The sequence below is a fragment of the Ovis canadensis genome, chromosome 9 (genome assembly GCF_042477335.2).
Source record: "Ovis canadensis isolate MfBH-ARS-UI-01 breed Bighorn chromosome 9, ARS-UI_OviCan_v2, whole genome shotgun sequence".
Taxonomy (NCBI): Eukaryota; Metazoa; Chordata; class Mammalia; order Artiodactyla; family Bovidae; genus Ovis; species Ovis canadensis.
The window spans coordinates 66,443,175-66,462,500 of record NC_091253.1 but is presented as its reverse complement, the minus strand read 5'-3'; the positions used below and the strand labels follow the sequence as shown (position 1 = coordinate 66,462,500).

At 43.7% G+C, this 19,326-nt stretch overlaps 1 protein-coding gene across 2 annotated transcripts in view; it reads left to right on the top strand.

The window, feature by feature from the left end:
- TPD52 (tumor protein D52) overlaps positions 1-19,326 on the top strand; it is a 125,258-nt gene that overhangs the window by 68,364 nt on the left and 37,568 nt on the right. The window contains exon 1 of one of the 2 annotated variants that reach the window (XM_069601079.1): positions 6,717-6,984. The exons of the other annotated variant lie outside the window; for it this stretch is intronic. Within the exon in view, the coding sequence (XP_069457180.1) occupies positions 6,846-6,984 (139 nt within the window). The 5' untranslated portion in view covers positions 6,717-6,845. Of the gene's footprint in view, positions 1-6,716; positions 6,985-19,326 lie in introns of those variants that run through there. 2 annotated transcript variants of the gene reach the window in all.

Sequence of the window (19,326 nt, the reverse complement as noted above, 5' to 3'; positions counted from 1 at the left end):
GTGTATATCTGCTTCTTATTTAAAAATAACTCCCTCGGGTTAGCATCCATTGATGATTTTTGCCTGAATCTTTATGGTGATAACATGCAGTTTTTCTGTAGGTCTTCTTTCTTCCTCTATTTATCTATTTATTACTTGTAAGACATGTTAGTCTGGATCCTTCAGAGAAATAAACCAATAGTATATCTATATGTGCTTCTATATCTATAAATAAGAGATTTATTAGAAACAATTACCTCACAATTATGAAGGAAGAACTCTCCCAAGCAGTTTCCAAGCTGGAAACCCAGGAGGGTTAGGATATACAGTCATTCCTCCTTACCTGTGGTTTCACTTTCTGCAGTTTCAGTTACCTGCAGTTCAAAAAGAGCAAGCCAGAAATTCCAGAAACAAATAATCCATCAGTTTTAAATCATGCACCAGCCTGAGTCGTGTAGTGGAATCACGTGCTGTCTCACTCAGTCTTCCCTTCCTTGGATGTGGATCATTCTTTTGTTCAGTGTGTCCTGCCTGCTAGTCACTTGGTACCAGCTCAGCATTCAGATCAACTGTTGTCATATCACAGTGCTTGTGTTCACATCACCCTTGTTTTACTTAGTAAAGGCCCCCAAATGCAAGAGTCGCAATGCTGGCAATTCAGATATGCCAAAGAAAAGCCTTGAGGTCTTTCCTTCAAGTGAAAAGCTGAAAGTTCTTGACTTAATGAGGAAAGAAAAATATCACATGCTAAGGTTAATAAGATCTGTAGTAAGAATGAATCCTCTGTTTGTGAAACTGTGAAGAAGGAAAAAGAAGTCCGTGCTAATTTTGCTGTCGCATCTCAGACTGTGAAAGCTATGGCCACGGGGCATGATAAGTCCTTTAGTTAAGGTGGAAAAGGCATTGCTGCTGCTGCTAAGTCACTTCAGTCATGTCCGACTCTGTGTGAACCCATAGACGGCAGCCCACCAGGCTCCCCCATCCCTGGGATTCTCCAGGCAAGAACACTGGAGTGGGTTGCCATTTCCTTCTCCAATGCATGTAAGTGAAAAGTGAAAGTGAAGTCACTCAGCGACCCTCAGCAACCCCATGGACTGCAGCCTACCAGGCTTCTCTGTCTATGGGATTTTCCAGGCAAGAGTACTGGAGTGGGGTGCCATTGCCTTCTCCGGGAAAAGGCATTAAGTTTGTACAATAAGGTATTTTTGAAAGAGACCATATTCACATAACTTTTCTTATAGTATATTAATATAATTGTTCTATTTTATTACTAGTTATTGTTAATCTCTTCCTGTGCCTAATTTATGAATAAAACTTTATCATAGGTATGTATATATGAGAAAAAATATAGTATGTGTTTTTTCTACTGTTCCAGCATCCACTGGGGGTCTTGAAACATATCCTCTACTAATAAGGGGAGAACTACTGTACATCCATGGGATTTCCTGGTGGCTCAGATGGTAAAGAATCTGCCTGCAATGCAGGAGACCCAGATTCAATCCCTGAGTCAAGAAGATCTCCTGAAGAAGGGAATGGCTACCCACTCCAGTATTCTTGCCTGGAGAATTCCATGGACAGAGGAGCCTAACAGGCTACAGTCCATGGGATCACAAGTGAGTGACTAACACACACTGTGCTTCCAGGTTGAGTCTGAGAACCGGGAAGGCTGATGGTGTCAGTTTCATTCAAAGTCCAAATCCAGACACAAAAGACCAATATCCCAGCTTGAAGACAGGCAGAGGGAATCCTCCCTTCTCAGCTGCTTTGTTCTGTTTAGGCCTTCAGCAGAGTGTATGAAGCACATCCACTTTTTGGAGGCCCATCTGCTCTATTCAGTCTGCTGATTAGAATTAATCTCGTCCACAAACACCGTCAGAGATGCAACTATATACAATGTCTAATCAACTATCTGGGCACCTCATGACTCAGATTGACACATACAATTAACCACCGGATACAGACTCTTGGATTCCTATTTTTAATGGTTTATAATCCACTGCTGTCCTTAATTATGTTGGTGATCAAATTGTCCTATATTTGGCCAGCTGGCTGCTGTGTTCTCATGACATGTCCACAGGGTCTGATATCTGTGACCTGCCGCTCCTGTTGAGCAGTCACATCGTCTGTCTGTGTGCCCTTCAAGGTCCCTCCAGTAATATTTTTGTGTGTATTACGTAGATTTTTTTTTCCCCTCTGGAGGATGAAATGGCAACCCACTCCAGTATTCTTGTGTGGAGAATCTCTGGATAGAGGAACCCCAGTCCATGGGGTCGCAAAGAGTCGGACACCACTGAGTGACTAAGCACATTTAGATTTTACATTTAACTCCTTCAAAATTAGGGAGTACTTACACAGACATATATAAATGATGTGTTAATAGGTAGATAGAAACTTAATATTCTTTACAGATATTTGTATTCATTCCATTTCCACTAACGTGAGTTATCCACTGAATTGTTACTGTGTAGTTAGCATGCACTTCACTGGCTGGCTGGTTAACTTATGAGCTGCCTATGGGTGCCCTCTGCTGGCCTTGCAGCACGTACACACCTTCCTAGAATTTCTCCTGCCGATGTTCTCTTTGGGTTGGTTAGTCTCTCCAGTTATCACACCAATTATGGATCATGTAGTACAAACAGTTTTGGAATGTTTACTGAACGTATCAAGAATATCTTTCCCGGGGCTTCCCTGGGGGTTCAGTGATTAAGAATCCACCTCGCAATGCAGGGCTGCAATTTCGATCCCTGGTTGGGGAATTAAGATTCCACCTGTTAACAGAGCAGCTGAGCCCATATGCAGCAGCTCCTGAGCCTGTGCACTCTGGAGTCACATGGTAGCACAACTAGAGAGCCCACGTGCTTCACCGAAAGGTCCCGTGGGAGGCAATGAAGATCCCACGAGCCACAACTAAGACCCAACACAGCCAAATAAATATTTTGAAAAAGAATATCTTTCCCTATAAAATATATACATTTATACATCGTGTTTGCATACTTTCTTGTTACATGAATATTCTATTTAGCATTTAAATAATCCCCCTTTAATAAGCATTTGTATTGTTTATTTTTTCCATGTTGTATAGCTTGGTTGGCAGTGCAGTAGAGAGTGCAGCCCCTGCTCTGGAGGCAAGGCTGTCAGGACTGCCAGGTGGGCACGTCACATCCTGTGTGCTGTTGCCGGAAGGGAGAGCCAGAGGGGGAGGGCTTCTGAGAAGAAGGGATTTCTGCCTGAGTCCTGAAAGATGAATGAGTTGAGCAAGCAGAAAAAAAGGCATTTCAGGCAGAGGATGTAGCATGGGAGTCACCACCAGAGGTCAAGAGCGTGGACGTTTTGAGGGATCCGAGGACCCCGGAGGTGGCTGTGACCTGCCTCATTGTGTCTGCCATTGTTGGTATGTTTGTCTTAGTTCTGGCTGCTGTCATAAGTTACCACAGAAGGGGAGGCCTATAGCAAAAGTCAGTTGTTCCTCACCGTTCTGGAGTCTGGGAAGTTCAAGATCAAGGTGTGGGTTGATTTAATCCCCATGAGAGCCCTTTTCTTGTTGGCACTTGGCTGTCTGTGACCTCACATGGTGGAAGGAGAGCTCGAGCTAGCACTTTTGTTGTTCATTTGCTAAGTCGTGTCTGACTCTTTGTGACCCTGTGGACTGCAGCACACCAGGCCTCCCTGACCCTCACTGTCTCCCAAAGTTTGCCCAAGTTCATGTACATTGAGTTGGTGGTGCCATCCAGCCATCTCATCCTCTGTCACCCTCTTCTCCTGCCCTTAATCTTTCCCAGCATCAGTCTTTTCCAGTGAATCAGTTCTTCCCATCAGGTGGCCAAAGTATTGGAGCTTCAGCTTCAGCCTCAGTTCTTCCAATGAATATTCAGGATTGATTTCCTTCAGGATTGACTGCTTTGATCTCCTTGCAGTCCAAGAGACTCTCAAGAGTCCTGTCTAGCACCACGGTTCAAAGACATCAGTTCTTTAGCGCTCAGCTTTCTTTGTGGTCCAACTCTCACATCCATACATGACTACCGGAAAGACTGTAGCTCTTTTGTTGATTATGAGGGCTGCTCCATTTCTTCTATGGGATTCTTGCCTCCGGTAGAAGATACAGTGGTCATCTAAATTAAATTCACCCATTCCCATCCATTTTAGTTCACTGATTCCTAAGATGTCGATGTTTATTTTTGCTGTCTCCTGCTTGACCACATCCAATTTACCTTGATTCGTGGACCTAACATTCCAGGATCCTATGCAATGTTATTATAACAGCATGGGATTTTACTTTCACCACCAGACACACCCACAACTGAGTGTCATTTCCACTTCATTCTTTCTGGAGCTATTAGTAATTCCCTCCGTTCTTCCCCAGTAGCATATTGGACACCTTCCAACCTGGGGGGCTCATCTTTGGCATCATTTCTTTTTGCCTTTTTGTGCTGTTCATGGTGTCCTCAAGGCAAGAATTTCACTGAGTTATGCAAGCCCTTTCGCCACAAGGCTCTGATCCATGAAAGGGCTTCCTTTTCTTATGAGGACACAGATCCCAGCCTGGGCCCCACCTCATGGCCTCATCTAAACCCAATCACCTCCAAACACCGTCACACCAGAAGTTAGGGATTCAACATACAAGTTTTTCAGAGACACAAATTTCAGCCCATAGCATTTTCTGACACTTGTGACTAGGAGGAAGAATGAGAATGCAGAATGTTTTTTTTTTTTTTTTCCAGTGATTTGGTGACCAAATTTAGAGTATTGAGAGGGCCGGGGACTCCAATAACCATTTCTAGTCTAAGAATGTAACCATAATACCTGGGCTACCTCAGTGAGAGATATCATGGATTTCGAGAAATTGACCAGTTCATTTTTTTCAATTAATAAAAAGAAACCATTTATTTTAATTCTAAATAGAGAATAAACAGCATTTATCATTACCCTAATTTTGGTATCTTTTAGGAGAAAAATACAGATTGATTTTTTTTGTTAAAAATAAACTTAAAAAAAACTTAAATAAGATAGACTTGCCAAAAATAGAGTACAACAGGAGACTAATAGAAAAAAAAAATAGTAGATGAATCATAAGTTAAGATGAATGTAAACTATCTTGGTGTTTATATAGTTTTATACACACTCAGATTTCTTTTTTAGTGCTTAAAGTATTTATAACTTAAAAAAATTTCCTACTTGCTTCCAATCTAGGGAGAGTATATTGTATATTCCCTTTTCTTGAGAAAGATGTGAAAAGGTGGAACATGGCCTTTGCTGTTTTTGGCTGGGTCTTCACTGGGGCAGGAGAGATCTTCATTGTGATGCGCAGGCCTCTCTAGTTGTGGCTTCTCCTGTTGAGGTGCAGGGGCCCTGGAGCGTGTAGGCTCAGTAGTTGTGGCGCTGGGCTTAGTTGCCTCAAGGCATGTTGGATCCTAGTTTTCCTGACCAGGGATTGAACTGGAATCTCCTGCATTGAAAGGTAGATTTTAATCCACTGAACCATCAGAGAAGTCCCCTGCTCCTTTTAAAAAATATTTATTTTTGGTTGCACTGGGTCTTTGTTGCTGCAAGTGGGCTTTCACTGGTTGCAGTGAGTGGGGGCTACTCTTCATTGCAGTGCACAAGCTTCTGATTGCGATGGCTTCTCTTGTTGCAGAGCACAGGCTCTAGGATGCATGGGCTTCAGCAGTTGCAGCGCATGGGCTTCAGCATTTGCGACTTTCAGGCTCTTGAGCCTGGGCTTAGTCTGCGTGTGCAATCTGCCCAGACCAGGGATCGAACCTGTGTTTACCAGGTTCTTTACTGAGCGAACAGGAAAGTCCTTTTTATTTATTTATCTATTTAACTTGGGCTTTTGTCAGGCAGTAACAGACCACCACTGATCTAAGGGAGGGTCGCTTGTATTTTCACCTCTTTAACATGAGCTCAGCCACAACGGTGAAAGCAGAAGGAACGATACATGATGTCACTTTGGCCAAGGCCAGAGTTCTGGCAGAAAGGGTCCGTAAAGAGGCTGGGGAGTGGATCTGGAGACTCAGAAGTCTTGTTTTACAAGCTGACCAGGGTGGCTACCCTGCAGGCCTGGCCTGGGTTAATGAGGAGAGGGTGGGAGGACCTGGGCCCTTCACCTGCGTGGGGCTTCTTTTCTGCTCAGTACACATCAGGGAAACACCATCTTTGCACAAAACGGAAGGGAAGGGATGGAAAAGGAAGGTGAGAACAACAAGTCAGGCTGACATTTCTGTTACACTCAAGCCAGACGTCGCTTTAGATAAAGTTGTCTTGGAAATGGAACTTTATTTCTCTACCAACATACACACACAGAAAACTGATCGCTCAACCAGGAAGCTTGGCTTTCAGGCTGCCCCTGTAATCCAGGGTGGAAAAAACATAGCCCCCAGATGGCCTTTGTGGGAGATTACTGGCCGGTAATCCTTCCTTGTCCTAGAAGATTAAGTCTGCCCTGGTGCAGTTGTGGTCAGCTGAACAGTTTAAAAGATAATAATAAGTTGTAAAAAAATATAAATCTGCCAGTGTCTGACGTTTGCCTAAACTGTTTGTATGTGGAGGTGATGCTACAGCACTGGGCCCTCCTTTGTTTACTGAAGAAAGCTCTAGAAAGCTCTGCTTCCTGCCTGGGTTGTTGGCTGTTGGCGGAAATGAACAGCAGGTGGTGATCAGAGCTGTTCCTCAGGTTGCTGGGGAGAAGTCACTTATTAAACAACCTCCTTGTCCTGAGGGTGTGACGGCTGCACCTGTCCCAGGAAGCCAGGCTCTTGGAACCCGGGGCTGGATCTCTTCCTCAGAGTTGCCTGGTGCAGTGATCCAGAGCGCGCTCAACCCAGGAAGAGGCAGCGGTGGTAGAACCATGTGTTCTGCAATCGCCTGGAATGGACGGTAGAGAGATGGATTTTTATGAGGACTACGAGTCCCCATTTGATTTTAATACAGGAGTAAACAAAAACTATCTCTACCTGTCTCCCAGTGGAAATACGTCCCCACCAGGATCACCTACTCTTCAGAAGTTTGGTAACTCCTAGTTTTCTAAAGTGACATTTGCTGTGATGAAACCTGTATGCAACTGGGGATTTGCCTGGCTTTATAATTCTTAGTGTGAAAAGGGTGTTGCTGTGTTGCTACTGGTTAGTAAAGCTGTTACGGGATTCCAAGTAGAGAGCTAGATGGCTTATTAAATGTTGAGAATGTATGTATATGTATTTAAATGTGAATACATGCATGCTAAGTTACTTCAGTTGTGCCCAGTTCTTCGAGATCCTGTGGACTGTAGTCTGCCAGACTCCTCTGTCCTATTTGGATTGACTTATATGTACTTGGGGCTTCCCTGGTGGCTTAGACGGTTAAAAAAATCTGCCTGCAATGTGGGAGACCTGGGTTCAATCCCTGGGCTGGGAAGATCCCCTGGAGGAGGGCATGGCAACCTGCTCCAGTATTCTTGCCTGGAGAATCCCATGGACAGAGGAATGTGGTGGGCTTACAGTCCCTAGGGCCACAAAGAATCTGATACAACTGAAGTGACTCAGCATAGCACCTCACAGCATAGTTGGTTTTATAATGCTGTGTTAGTTTCAGGCGTGCAGCAAAGTGATTCAGTTATACATATAGATATATCTGTTCTTTTTCAAATTCCTTTTCCATAAAGGATATCACAGAATATTGAGTATATTTTTAAAAAGTGGACCTATTTGTATAGGAATTGGAGGTCTTCTGATCACCTAAGTTCATCGACCTAATAAACAGCCAAAAGTGGGGAATCCGGAGGTCTTTGCTTCTGGTCACCTATGTAATTTAATTTAGGAAGGACCCCACCCCCAATTTTGTTTTTGTGAAAATGAGGCTTAAGCAGCTGAAGCACTGACTAAATTCAAGTCCTGCTAACCACAGGCCAGGTTTTGGGCTTGGAGTACTGTGAGCAACATGCAGGAATACCCAGGTGAGAGATTTTTTTTCCTTGAACGATACTCTTAAAAAATTTTTTTTAAAATTTTAATTGGAGTATAATTGCTTTACAACGTTGTGTGGGTCTCTGCCACCCACCAGCATGAATCAGCCATAGGTATACATATGTCATCTCCCTCTTGAACCTCCCTCCCACTCTCACCCCACCCTCTAGGTTGGCACAAAGCCCAGGACTGAGCTGCCTGCATTATACAGGTGAGAGATTGTAAGAGAAAAACTCGCAGCTACTGTGCCTTCGGAAGCAGGCATCCTTCCCATGTGCCGCTGGAAGATTGTTCTGCAGGCAGGAGCCACCATCAGGGCAGAGCTTAAGTTTATGAGCAAACAGCACAAAGCTAGAAGTTGCCTCAGCCATGTCCAGGCCAATCCCCTCATTTTATAGCTAACAGTTAGAGATGGTTAGACAACCTCTGTGACTTGCCAGAGAAGTAAGCAGATTTTCCTCGAAGTTAATGTTTCCCTTTTTAATGAAGGTTAGGTCCCATTTCACTCTTCTTAAGCTTAAAAAGTAGGTAATTAAAAAATAATAATAAAGGCTACAGCATGAACCCTAGTTATAAACATTTTAGAGAGTATGCAGCATTCCTGTCACCATTGGTCACAATCTGTAGCCACCTTTGAGGGTGTAGTTTGGTTTTCCAGGAAGGGGAAGAGGTTGACAATAACTGGATTGAGCAGGTCTCCGGAAGTTGGGGACTGGCAGGCAGTGGCTGGATGTCTGTTTCAGGAACTGGCTTGCCAGGAATCTGTCTTTTGCTGCCCTTTCCTGGCCCTGCAGTACACCATGGACTCTGCAGAAAGTACATCCTCCCCGTGCCTGTTCCCAAAGGATGACTCCCTCCATCCTCACTGCTCAGTCCTTCGTGTAGGAAATGCTTCAAGAACAGTACACAGAAGGAAGTTAGAGCTCGAGGACAGAGAGAATCCTAAGTGACACAGGGCCATGGGGGCCAGGACTGTAGTGATCTGACCTCAGGTAGAGCTTGGTGATAGCATCCAAGGCTTTGAAATTCCCAGGATGATTTGCCGCTTATTGGAAGTCTCTCTCTTTTTGAATCTCTATTTCACCTCCTTTCCTTTTCCCAGTTGTAGTAATTGCCACCCTTTTGGTGTTTTCTGTTAAGACAGAAGCAGTGGATAGGGTTGAGCATGTCTCTATTTTGAACAATTACGTCTCTAATTCCTAGTTGCAGTTTGTAGGAGTTTGGGTTCATGGGATTAGACACAAAATGATTTTAAAAAGCAAGCAAACAACAAAAACTGGAAACAAACTCTTGTATCCAGTTTTTCTCACCTTTATTGGTTTGTGTGAATTTTTAAAAAGGATTGAGGGGAGGGAGAACATTAAACCAAACAGAAACTGCCATAAGCAGTCACCTGGTAAGAACAGGATGATTCTAAAATAAGCAAATCAAAGCAGCTATCTACAACAGGAATCTCCAGTCTTTGTGCTTGTGACTCCTCAGGGCACAAGAAGCCTGCAAATCTCTTTGAATATCAAGTGGGAGGTGTAGATGAAATGAATACTGCCTTCTGTGTGTTTGCAACCTTTGTATTTTTAGATAGGAGCTCTTGGGATGGATACATACGTTGTGTGCTGTGTGTGCCTAGTCACTCAGTCGTGTCCAACTCTTTGCCAACCCATGGACTGTAGCCCGCCAGGTTTCTCTGTCCATGGGGTTTCTCTAGGCAAGAATGTTGGAGTGGGTTTCCATGCCCTCCATTTAAAAGCTCACATGGCTATTGGCCACTCTGAATTTTCCCAACCAGCAGACAAGTAGTACACAAAAAGAATTGATGTTAAAAGGAATCATACTCAGAAAAGGTTGGGGACAGTGATCTCAAAAGCACAGTCTTTGATATTTACACAAATGCCGTCATGGGACAAATGAAAAGGTAAAGAGATTTAATCTCTGGGCAGAATGTTCCTCAAGCAATCTGAGTGAAGGATAGGATGAAGGCCAGTGGCTGGAACAAAAAAAATTCTTTTATCAGAGATGTTAAAACTCTCTTGGTACAACCAGCCCACGTTCAGAAATGCCTTATACTTCTTGATCCACAGCCCTCATAGATATAAATGTCAATAGCTAAAGCAGGATTCTGTGAAACCAGAACTTACCCTTACTATGTGTGATATACTCTGATATTTTATATTTTTCCTGTTTCTTCTTTTAAAGATGCTCATTTGGTACTGCTGAAAGGATTTCACAGCCTATAGTCTGAAAAACACTGATGTCTGAATCTGGAATACATGCTCCATTAGGGATGTCGGTCTTTAATTTACTGCTTTTCCCTTAACACCTGGAACAGCACTCGACAGCTGTGGCTCTACAAATATTTATTAGTTGAGTGAATGAGTGATGAATGAATGAAGTGAAACTGGCAATGATCAGATCACGCTGTAGATCGTCTTACAGATGTGAACATGGAGGCAAAGACAGGTACATTGTGAAGTCCCCAAATCACAAAGCTTAGCCCGAGTCAGGACTCAACATCACCCCTCAGTTCTCAAGCCAGTGGTTTTGTGTGTGTGTGCTTTGTTTGTTTTTGATCACGTGGAATCTGCACCTGCCCAGTAACGGATATCATAGAACAGGTTAATCATTCAAGGCGGAACCTTTCCTTTGATCGTAGGGTAGTTTGTTGGGAATTCCCTGGCGGTCCAGCTGTTATAACTGTGCGCTCACTCTTGAGGCCCTGGGTTCAATCCCTGGTCATGGAACTAAAACTCCCACAACCCATGTGGTGTGGACTTAAAAAAAGAGATTACCATGGGTAGTTTGTTGATTCCTCATGTGCCGCTTGGACCTGAACTTTCCATGTTGCTGTGCAGTCGGCACAGTCATCTTGTTCCTATTGTCCTTGGTTGAGTTTTCTTTTCCAGTCTGTGAACACTTACAAGGATAACTTTCAGTGTTATATATGTAGATTCATTCTTCCTCTTAAGGATTTTCTCATGTGCAGAAAGATAAAGCACGCCCTGGCTTATATATATATATTTTAAAAACTTCTGGTTATTTCTAGTGATTTCAGGAAATAGGAGCCATTTAAAACTCTGACATTTTAGTTTTATGCTGTCATATTTGAAACTCTAACAACACTGAAGAAAATCAAATTGAAATTCTTTAGCTCAGAGTCCTGTTCATTCTGCTTCATTCCCCTTTTTTGGTTTAGACTCTGAGTCATTCTCTCTTCTTTTTAGGAAAGGGGTTATCACTTCTTGAAAGCTTTTCAGGATTGTCCAGGTCTTAAATAGTAAATATACGGGTTTACAAAAAAAAAAAATCCGAGCAGAACCGAAGAGCAGTAGAACCTTGTTCTTGCAGAGGAAATTTAAAGACTTCCCCTCCGGGGGTCCCCAAACTCCTCTATGGCTGATCTTCTGCCACCCTTTTTGTAGAGTGACCCAGTTTTGGAGCAGATGACTCGAAATAATTGACGAACGTTTTTTTCTATATTTTTTTTTTTAAAGGTGAAAGAGATTCAAAAATCAGTTTAAGAATATCTGGAGGAGCACGTGAAACATTTGAAAATACTAATGTGTTCCTTTGCCAGCTTTTCTTTGTCCTCTACTCATCTATCCAGTGCAGTTTGGGGAGAGTGACCTTTCTTCGGACAGGCGCGTGACAGCTGTGTGGGGCCCCGCTTTCAGAGCTGAATCCCGGCACGGGTGGCCTGTCTGACTCGAGAGCTGTCTTCCCCCTTCTGTGTCAGTGCTGCCTGCCTCCCCTCCCTTCTGCAGGAATTTCCTCCTTGGTGACCCTGCCACTGCCCAATTCACCTCCCCCACCAATGGAATGACTCTAGTTTTGTCTGCTTTCTTATTCCTTGTTGCCTTGATGACGATTATTCTCATTTTTTTCCTCCGGAGGTTTTACTGTTTTTACCATGAACAAATATGAGAAAATAACAGCCTTAAGGACTATCAGTTATATGACCCATGCTCCCTAATCTCTCTCTTCTGGAGATAATCAGAGTCAGATAGCAGGTTTCAGAGGCTCCGTTGCCTGAAGTCAGGGGGACATGTTTGGTCTCCACCCCTCCGGGGGCATCTGACTATATCTAGAGAAGATTTCAAAATGCTTTTGGTTGTTACCACTGGGTGCAGGGTGAGGGGGGTTGCTGCAGACATGGAGTGGGCGCGTGCACAAGACGTCTCATGGGACGCAGATAGAACACCCTCCCACCCCCACCCCCACGGGTCTTCCTGCTCAAAATGTCCATCAAGTAGCAGCTGGAAAGGCTCGCCTTAAGTGGGTCCTTTGCTTTTAGGATCTCTTAAGGAGAACCACTTTGAAGTGGGGACCTCCAAGTATTCCCTCCCCATTCTGGATTTTGTCACATCTGGAAACAGAATAAGGCATAGAAAGTTAGAGCCTCAAGTGCAAACTTAAAAAAAAAATTTTGTTTTAAATTTATTTTTGGCTGTGCTGGGTCTTTTCTCTAGTTGTGGTCAGCAGGGTCTATTCTCTAGCTGCGATGGGTGAGCCTCCCACTGCAGTGACTTTGTTGTTGCGAAGCATGGGCCCTTGGGTGCGTGGGCTTTAGGAGTCGTGGCCTGTGGACTCAGTACTTTCACCTCCCGGGCTCTAGAGTGTGGGTTCAGTAGTTGTGGCGCATGGGCTTAGTTGCGCCTCGGCATGTGGGATCATCTCAGATCAGGGCTCGAACCCGTGTCTCCTGCATCTCCTGCACTGGCAGTGGCTGCTTTACCGCTGAGATACCAGGGAAGCCCTCAAGTGCAGACTTTCAAGGGGAAACATTTTTATCTTGTCATCTCTGTGGGTATGACCACTAAAGATATTTTGACCTATGTGGTTTTTCTTTTATTTTTTGTGTGTCTTTAGGTTAAAAAACGGGAAACTCATATTTCTTCTTATATGTGCTTAAAGAAAATACCAGAGACTGATGTTTCTTATTCCTACTCTTAAAGCTGTCGTTGCCTCTTTAAGGCTGTGTAAAGCGAAAGTGAAGTCGCTCAGTCGTGTCCGACTCTGTGCGACCCCATGGACTGTAGACTATGAGGTTCCTCCGTCCATGGGATTCTCCAGGCAAGAATACTGGAATGGGTTGCCGTTTGTAAGAGAGGTGTATATGCAGTTTTACTTTCCAGAGAAGCTTCTATAGCTTGATTATGCTGTTGCAAATTCTCTTGGGTACAGAGTGTTAACATTCAGACTTCTGGAGCAGGTATCTTAGACTCCTCTTACTTCTGGCAACCTGTCCCCTCCTGACTGACTGTTCTTGGGGACAGCTGGTGTTATATTCCTGCTCTGTTATCATCGGCTCCCCACCTATTTGACCATGGTGTGTTTGCTGTGTACACGCCTCTGTCACATGACGGTAGGGGCCCTGCTCCGAATGGTAACAATCTTCGGATAGATTATGCATTAGACAGAGTTGTATTTCTACAGAAAGTGACATTTTTAAATAAAACCTTTTTAGGTGAGAACAGTGAAGTGGGGAATAAAATATATAAAATAATATGAGAGGCAAGGTAGACTGTGATGGGAAACTGGGTTCTTATATCTCCCTCTGACTTCATGAGGTTGTTGTTGTTCTTGCTTAGTCGCTGAGTCCAGTCCAACTCTCTGTGACCCCATGTGCTGTAGCCTGCCAGGCTTCTCTGTCCATGAGATTTCCCAGGCCTGATTACTGGAGTGGGCTGCCATTTCCTGACTCCAGAGGGTGCTTTCCTGCAATTCATTTATTCAGATAGTTATGTTGAGCATCTCCAGGAACTCTGCACCACATTCTGTGTGGGGCTGAAGCTGCAGGATCAGAGCACAGTGCTTGGGTCCTAAACTGCCCAACCAGCTCTTTCCGAAGTACAGTAGACAATATACAGAGGGCGTTATGCCCGGAGTGGGCCCAGGCCACCAGGGCCAGAGAATTCCTCCAGGAGCAGGAGAGCTTTCCTGATCCTTTATTGAAATGAGTGGGACTTGGAAATAAGGAGAGGGTTTCAGGAAGAGAAACTAACATACACAGAGACATAAAAACAGGAGAGCATGATCCTGAAAGAGAAGGTGAAGGTGGTCTTACAACATTGTGAGTGTGATTAATGCCACTGACTTTCGTGCTTAAACAATGGGTGTGGGGGGAGCGGAAGGGACAGTTAAGGAGTTTGGGAAGGTCATGTACACACTGCTCTATTTAAAATAGATAACCAACAAAAACCTGTTGTATAGCACAGGGAACTCGGCTCAATGTTATGAGGCAGCCTGGATGGAAGGAGGGTTTGGGGAAGAATGGATCCATATGTATGTATGGCTGAGTCCCTTCACTGTTCACCTGAAACTATCACAGTGTTGTTAAATGGCTGTACCCCAATACACAATGTTTTTGTTGTTTAAAAAATTAAATTATTAACAGATGGTTAAGATGGTAAATGGTATGCTATATATTTTACCATAATAAAAAAATTGGGAAAAATAACGTGGGAAGCCATTTACTTTATCTTACCCTTAGTGTTAATACATTCCTTTAAAAAAAAAAAATCAGTAAAACATGATTCCCTAGAGGAACTGCAGTTTGAACGATGCAATGAGAGCCTCGAGTGGCAATGAGGACAGGAGCAGGAGGTGGAGTCGGTGGGCTCCAGATTGTCAGGAGCAGTGAGCTTTCCTAGAGGGTGGGAAGCCATACAGGAATTGAAGGCATGGAGTGCCCTAGTCTGAGACACGTTTCAGACAGCGCCCTCTGGTGGCAGGATAGTGATTGGAGTGGAAGAGGCAGCAACCAACGCGGAGCTTTGGGGCAAGAATCTATAAGCAAAGCATGGTAACAGCCTGCGTGGGGTGGGATCAGAGGTGGGGCGTGAAGTGGGCTCGCAGAGAGGGAGATGGAGCCACATCTCAGGGAGGCGGGAAGAAAACCTAGGGAGGGCGAGGGGGCGGGGAGGGGTCAGGGGACCAGAGACTTCTGAGTGAGGTTCAGTCTGGGCAGCTTGGAGCTGTCCAATGAGATCCTGATGCAGAACTGTCCTTAGCTGAAGGGGAACGAGGGGCTTGGAGAGTGATGGCAGGTGAGGAAGTGAGCCCTGTGGGTCAAGCTTCGTGGCAGAGAAGAGGAGAGGAAGTAGCCAGGATGACTGGTAGGACCAGGAAAGTGAGTCACAGCAGGTACTCATTGAACATTGAGTATGTGCCCACCTTTTATTTCATGACCCTTTAAAACATTCTTATAAAAACCCAGAGAGCTAGATGGTATTATTTCCTTTTTATTTTTTAAACAGGTAATGGGTTTGGGGTTCAGTTTCCTGGGGCTCAGTTCTTTGGGGCTACCATGACAAAGTGCTCCAGACTGAGGGGCTTAAAACGACAGAAATGTATTACCTCTGTTGGCGGGGCCATGCTCCCTCTGACACCTGCAGGGAAATCTTTCCTTGCCTCTTCCTAGCTTCCTGCTGGTAACGCCTGTCTTTTTTTAATTTTTTACAGTTTATTTATTTTGGCTGTGCTGCGTCTCGCTGTTGCTTGGGCTTTTCCTTAGCAGCAGGGAGTGGGTGGCTACTCTCACTGCGGTGTGCGAGCTGCTCATTGCGGTGGTTTCTCTCCTTGTGGAGCACGGGCTCTCGCTGCGGTGTGTGAGCTGCTCATTGCGGTGGCTTATGTCCTTGTGGAGCACGGGCTCTGGGGCATGCGGGCTTCAGCAGTTGTGGCGGGTGGGCTCCGTAGTTGGGACTCCCAGCCTCTAGAGCACAGGCTCCATAGCTGTGGTGCGAGGGCTTAGTTGCTCGGCGGCATGTGGGATCTTCCTGGACCAGAGATCTGTGTAGATCCTGGACTTACGCCTCCTGCATTGGCAGATAGATTCTTTATCACTGAGTCACCAGGGAAGCCCCCTGGCTTGCTTTGGCTGGCGCTACATCCCTCCAGTCTCTGCCCGGCCGCATCACACCGTGTGCTCCCTCTGTCTCTGTGTGCTCTGGATCTTTACACAGTGTTCTCTCCGGGTCACTGATCCAAACTTCCTTTTACTTGTAGGGACACCAGCCATTGGGTTAGAGCCCACTCCACCCTCCAGTCCAGTATGATGTCATCTTGATTACATCTGCAAAGACCCTGTTGCCAAATAAAAACACGTCGTTTATGGGTCCTGGGAGTTGGAAGCAGAATATATCTTTTTTTGGGGCAGATGCAAGTCAACCCACAACGTCATCTGATTTTAAAAATCTCTGCCCTGGGTTTCCTGTGTTTACACAATGAAGTGTTTGAATTTACATGATCCAAAATTATTTTCAGATTTAAAATTGTGTGAAGATGGTTGTAAAAGTTTTAAGTAACAATCATAGAAAGGCTTGAAGGGGAACAGTTGACTTTAACTGGAAAAAAATCAAAGATGAAGAACTGGATGGAAGAGAGAACTGCTTAGGTGAGGGGTTCCATTCTGGGGTGGCCTGGGCTGCACCCACTACACTGAGCAGAGAGGTACCCACCAAGCTCTCAGTTCTGGCTTAGCTTTAATGGTAGGTTCTAAATTTCTATTTAAAAAACTAGTTTCTTCCCTGGTTGAAATTTTAGGAAATAAGTGGCAAATGGATGGCTATGCATGGGGCATAGGGAGGGGAGGAGAGAAAAGAGAAACTTACTTTGAACAAATCTTTAACGAATAAGCCAGTTCAAATGAACTATTTACAAACATTTGCTTTATTCTGGGTGCTGTGAGTCCTGAGGTGTAAAGATAAGGGTGTGACATTAGGACCTTGTTTTCTAGGTTTGCACATTTAGAGGCAGGTGATAAACAATGATACCACAAGGACCACTTAGCCAGTTGGTTGTACAATGATCTCCAGTAAGAAGACATAAATGTAGAAGAAAACATCGTGTCTTGGGACTTACAGGAGCGCTCCTCCTGGTTCGTCTCCATTGCTCTCTTGGGCGTGGATCTCCCAACAGTTTGCCTGTGCGTGGAGTCCAGGCTCTTCTCCCCAGGTGAAATTCTTTAGGGTGATCCCATGTGTGCAGTTGAAGACAGGTTGTCAATCTGTTTGCACAACTAGAAGAATTATTAAGCAGGTGGCTGAAATGGTAATAACCTGACAGAACAAATTATCACCAATTTGCAGTCACTTGGGCTCAATGTTGGCCTCTGTGACTTTTAAGCCAGGCATCCCCTTGTGTTCTCACAGCCTCAATGAAGTGAAAAGCCCTCTGCTTCCAGTTCTCCTCTGACCTGCTCTTTGTCTTCCCAGCTCTTCGGAATTTCTCTAAGAAAAATATACACGAAGGAGCAAGAATTTAGAGTCAGAAAGACCCATGTTTGAATTTCTGCAACTCTGGGCACATTACTGAACCTCAGAGGGGCTCAGTTTCCTAATGGGAATAAATACTACAAATACTACTTGTCTCATTGGGTGATGGTTTTAAGAGTTTGTGTGTCTTTTAGATAACGTGTAAATGTTTAAATCTTGTCACAGTGGCTAGTGTATTAGACCTCAATAAATATGTCATATTTTCTCCTGCTTATTCTGTGTTTTAAAAATAGATCTCTGTCAGACTCTAAGGAGAAGCATTAAAATTAATGATCGAATACAAATTTTTTGAATTATTCAGTTTTCAGTAATCTTTAGAGAGTTTCCATTTCCCAACTTCTATGTTATGAATGAGAATTTCCCAAATGCCGGATTCTACCTCTGCAATATATATTCTCAACCCTCCCCCCTTTTCTAAACTTTTATTTTGTGCTGGAGTACAGTTAACAATGTTGTGTTAGTTTCAGAAATACAGCAAACTGATTTAGTTACATATATTCTTTTATAAATTCTTTTCCCATTTACGTTGTTACATAATACCGAGCAGAGTTCCCTGTTCTATATAGTATGTCCTGATTGGTTATCCAGTTATATACTCTTACTGAACATGTACAAAATAGGATAGATAATACCTAGAAATTCATTTAAGGCAAAATTTGGATTCCCAGACTTGGGGAAAATATGGTCAGAAATGATGAAAAGATGGCTTTTGATCTGTTCTACATTTTTATTTATTACTGCTTCTAGGTATCTTCCAAGTCTGACCTTCAGCCCCCTACTTTTGTCTTGATTTTTGTTTTGTACAATCAGTGATTTAAAGCATATGCTTTCAGTTAAAATGTTCAGGTTCACAATTCTGTCCACCATGTATTCAGGTATGTTACCATGGGGAAGTTATTTAACCTCTGTAAGCTTCAGTTTCCTCATCTGTAAATGGTGATGGTGATCCTTGTCTCACAAGTGTTACACGTAAATGATGTAATGTATTAGGACCACTTAACTCAAATTTTGGAGAAGGCAATGGCAACACACTCCAGCGTTCTTGCCTGGAAAATCCCATGGATGGAGGAGCCTGGTAGGCTGCAGTCCATGGGGTCGCTGAGGGTCCGACATGACTGAGCGACTTCACTTTCACTTTTCACTTTCATGCATTGGAGAAGGAAATGGCAACCCACTCCAGTGTTCTTGCCTGGAGAATCCCAGGGATGGGGGAGCCTGGTGGGCTGCCGTCTATGGGGTTGCACAGAGTCGGACATGACTGAATCAACTTAGCAGCAGCAGCAGCTCAAATTTGGATGTAAGTAAAATGCACTTTGTGGCAGTGGCTATGGTTATTAATAATTTTCCTAAGTCATGATTGTTAGATTTTTTTCAGATGATTTTGGTATCTTTCTTTCTGTTCTTCCTTCATGTCCTTAATTTCCAGTTTTTTCTCTAGTTGACGATCATAAAACAAACCTCATCTTTAAATTTTAATATTAATAATTTGCTGCCACCTACAGGCTAATGTGAAAAAAACAGATTTGTAATTACTAGCTTCCTTAGACTGTGAACATAAAATCTCAAGGTCATTTTGGTAGTCCCAAAGCTAACTGTGGACAATCCCAGAAACCCGTTTCCTGAGACACTTATTTTCCCTGGTAGCGCAACTAAATTCTTGATTAGTATTAATAGAATCATCTTAGATTATTTTTGGAATTGGATAGTTACTCATAAAGCATTATTAGATATAATTATTACTATTATCATCCTCATCATCAGATATTGCATCTTCCTCCATAAGCAGATTTACAAAATAGTGTTTATTAAAAAGCGCAAAAAACTCTTTGTTATTTAAGGTAAGTTTAGCGCCTGAGTTTAGTTGGGCTTTGTTGCATCCTAGCGAACTTGAGACGTCTGAGCAAAACACTAAAAATAAAATTAAGAATATTTATACTGAACTCTGTCGTGGTGCTTACTCCCTTGCCTTGTACGATTGCTGCCTGTATGCTTCTCTTCCATTCTCCTACTTAAGCTTCTTTTTCTAATAACCTGCTACATGGGATCCATTTGCAAGCATACATGGTCTGTCCTCAGTGGTTTCTTTTTCTTTTTTTGACTGCATCGTGAATCTTGTGAGCTCCTAATTCCCTGATCAG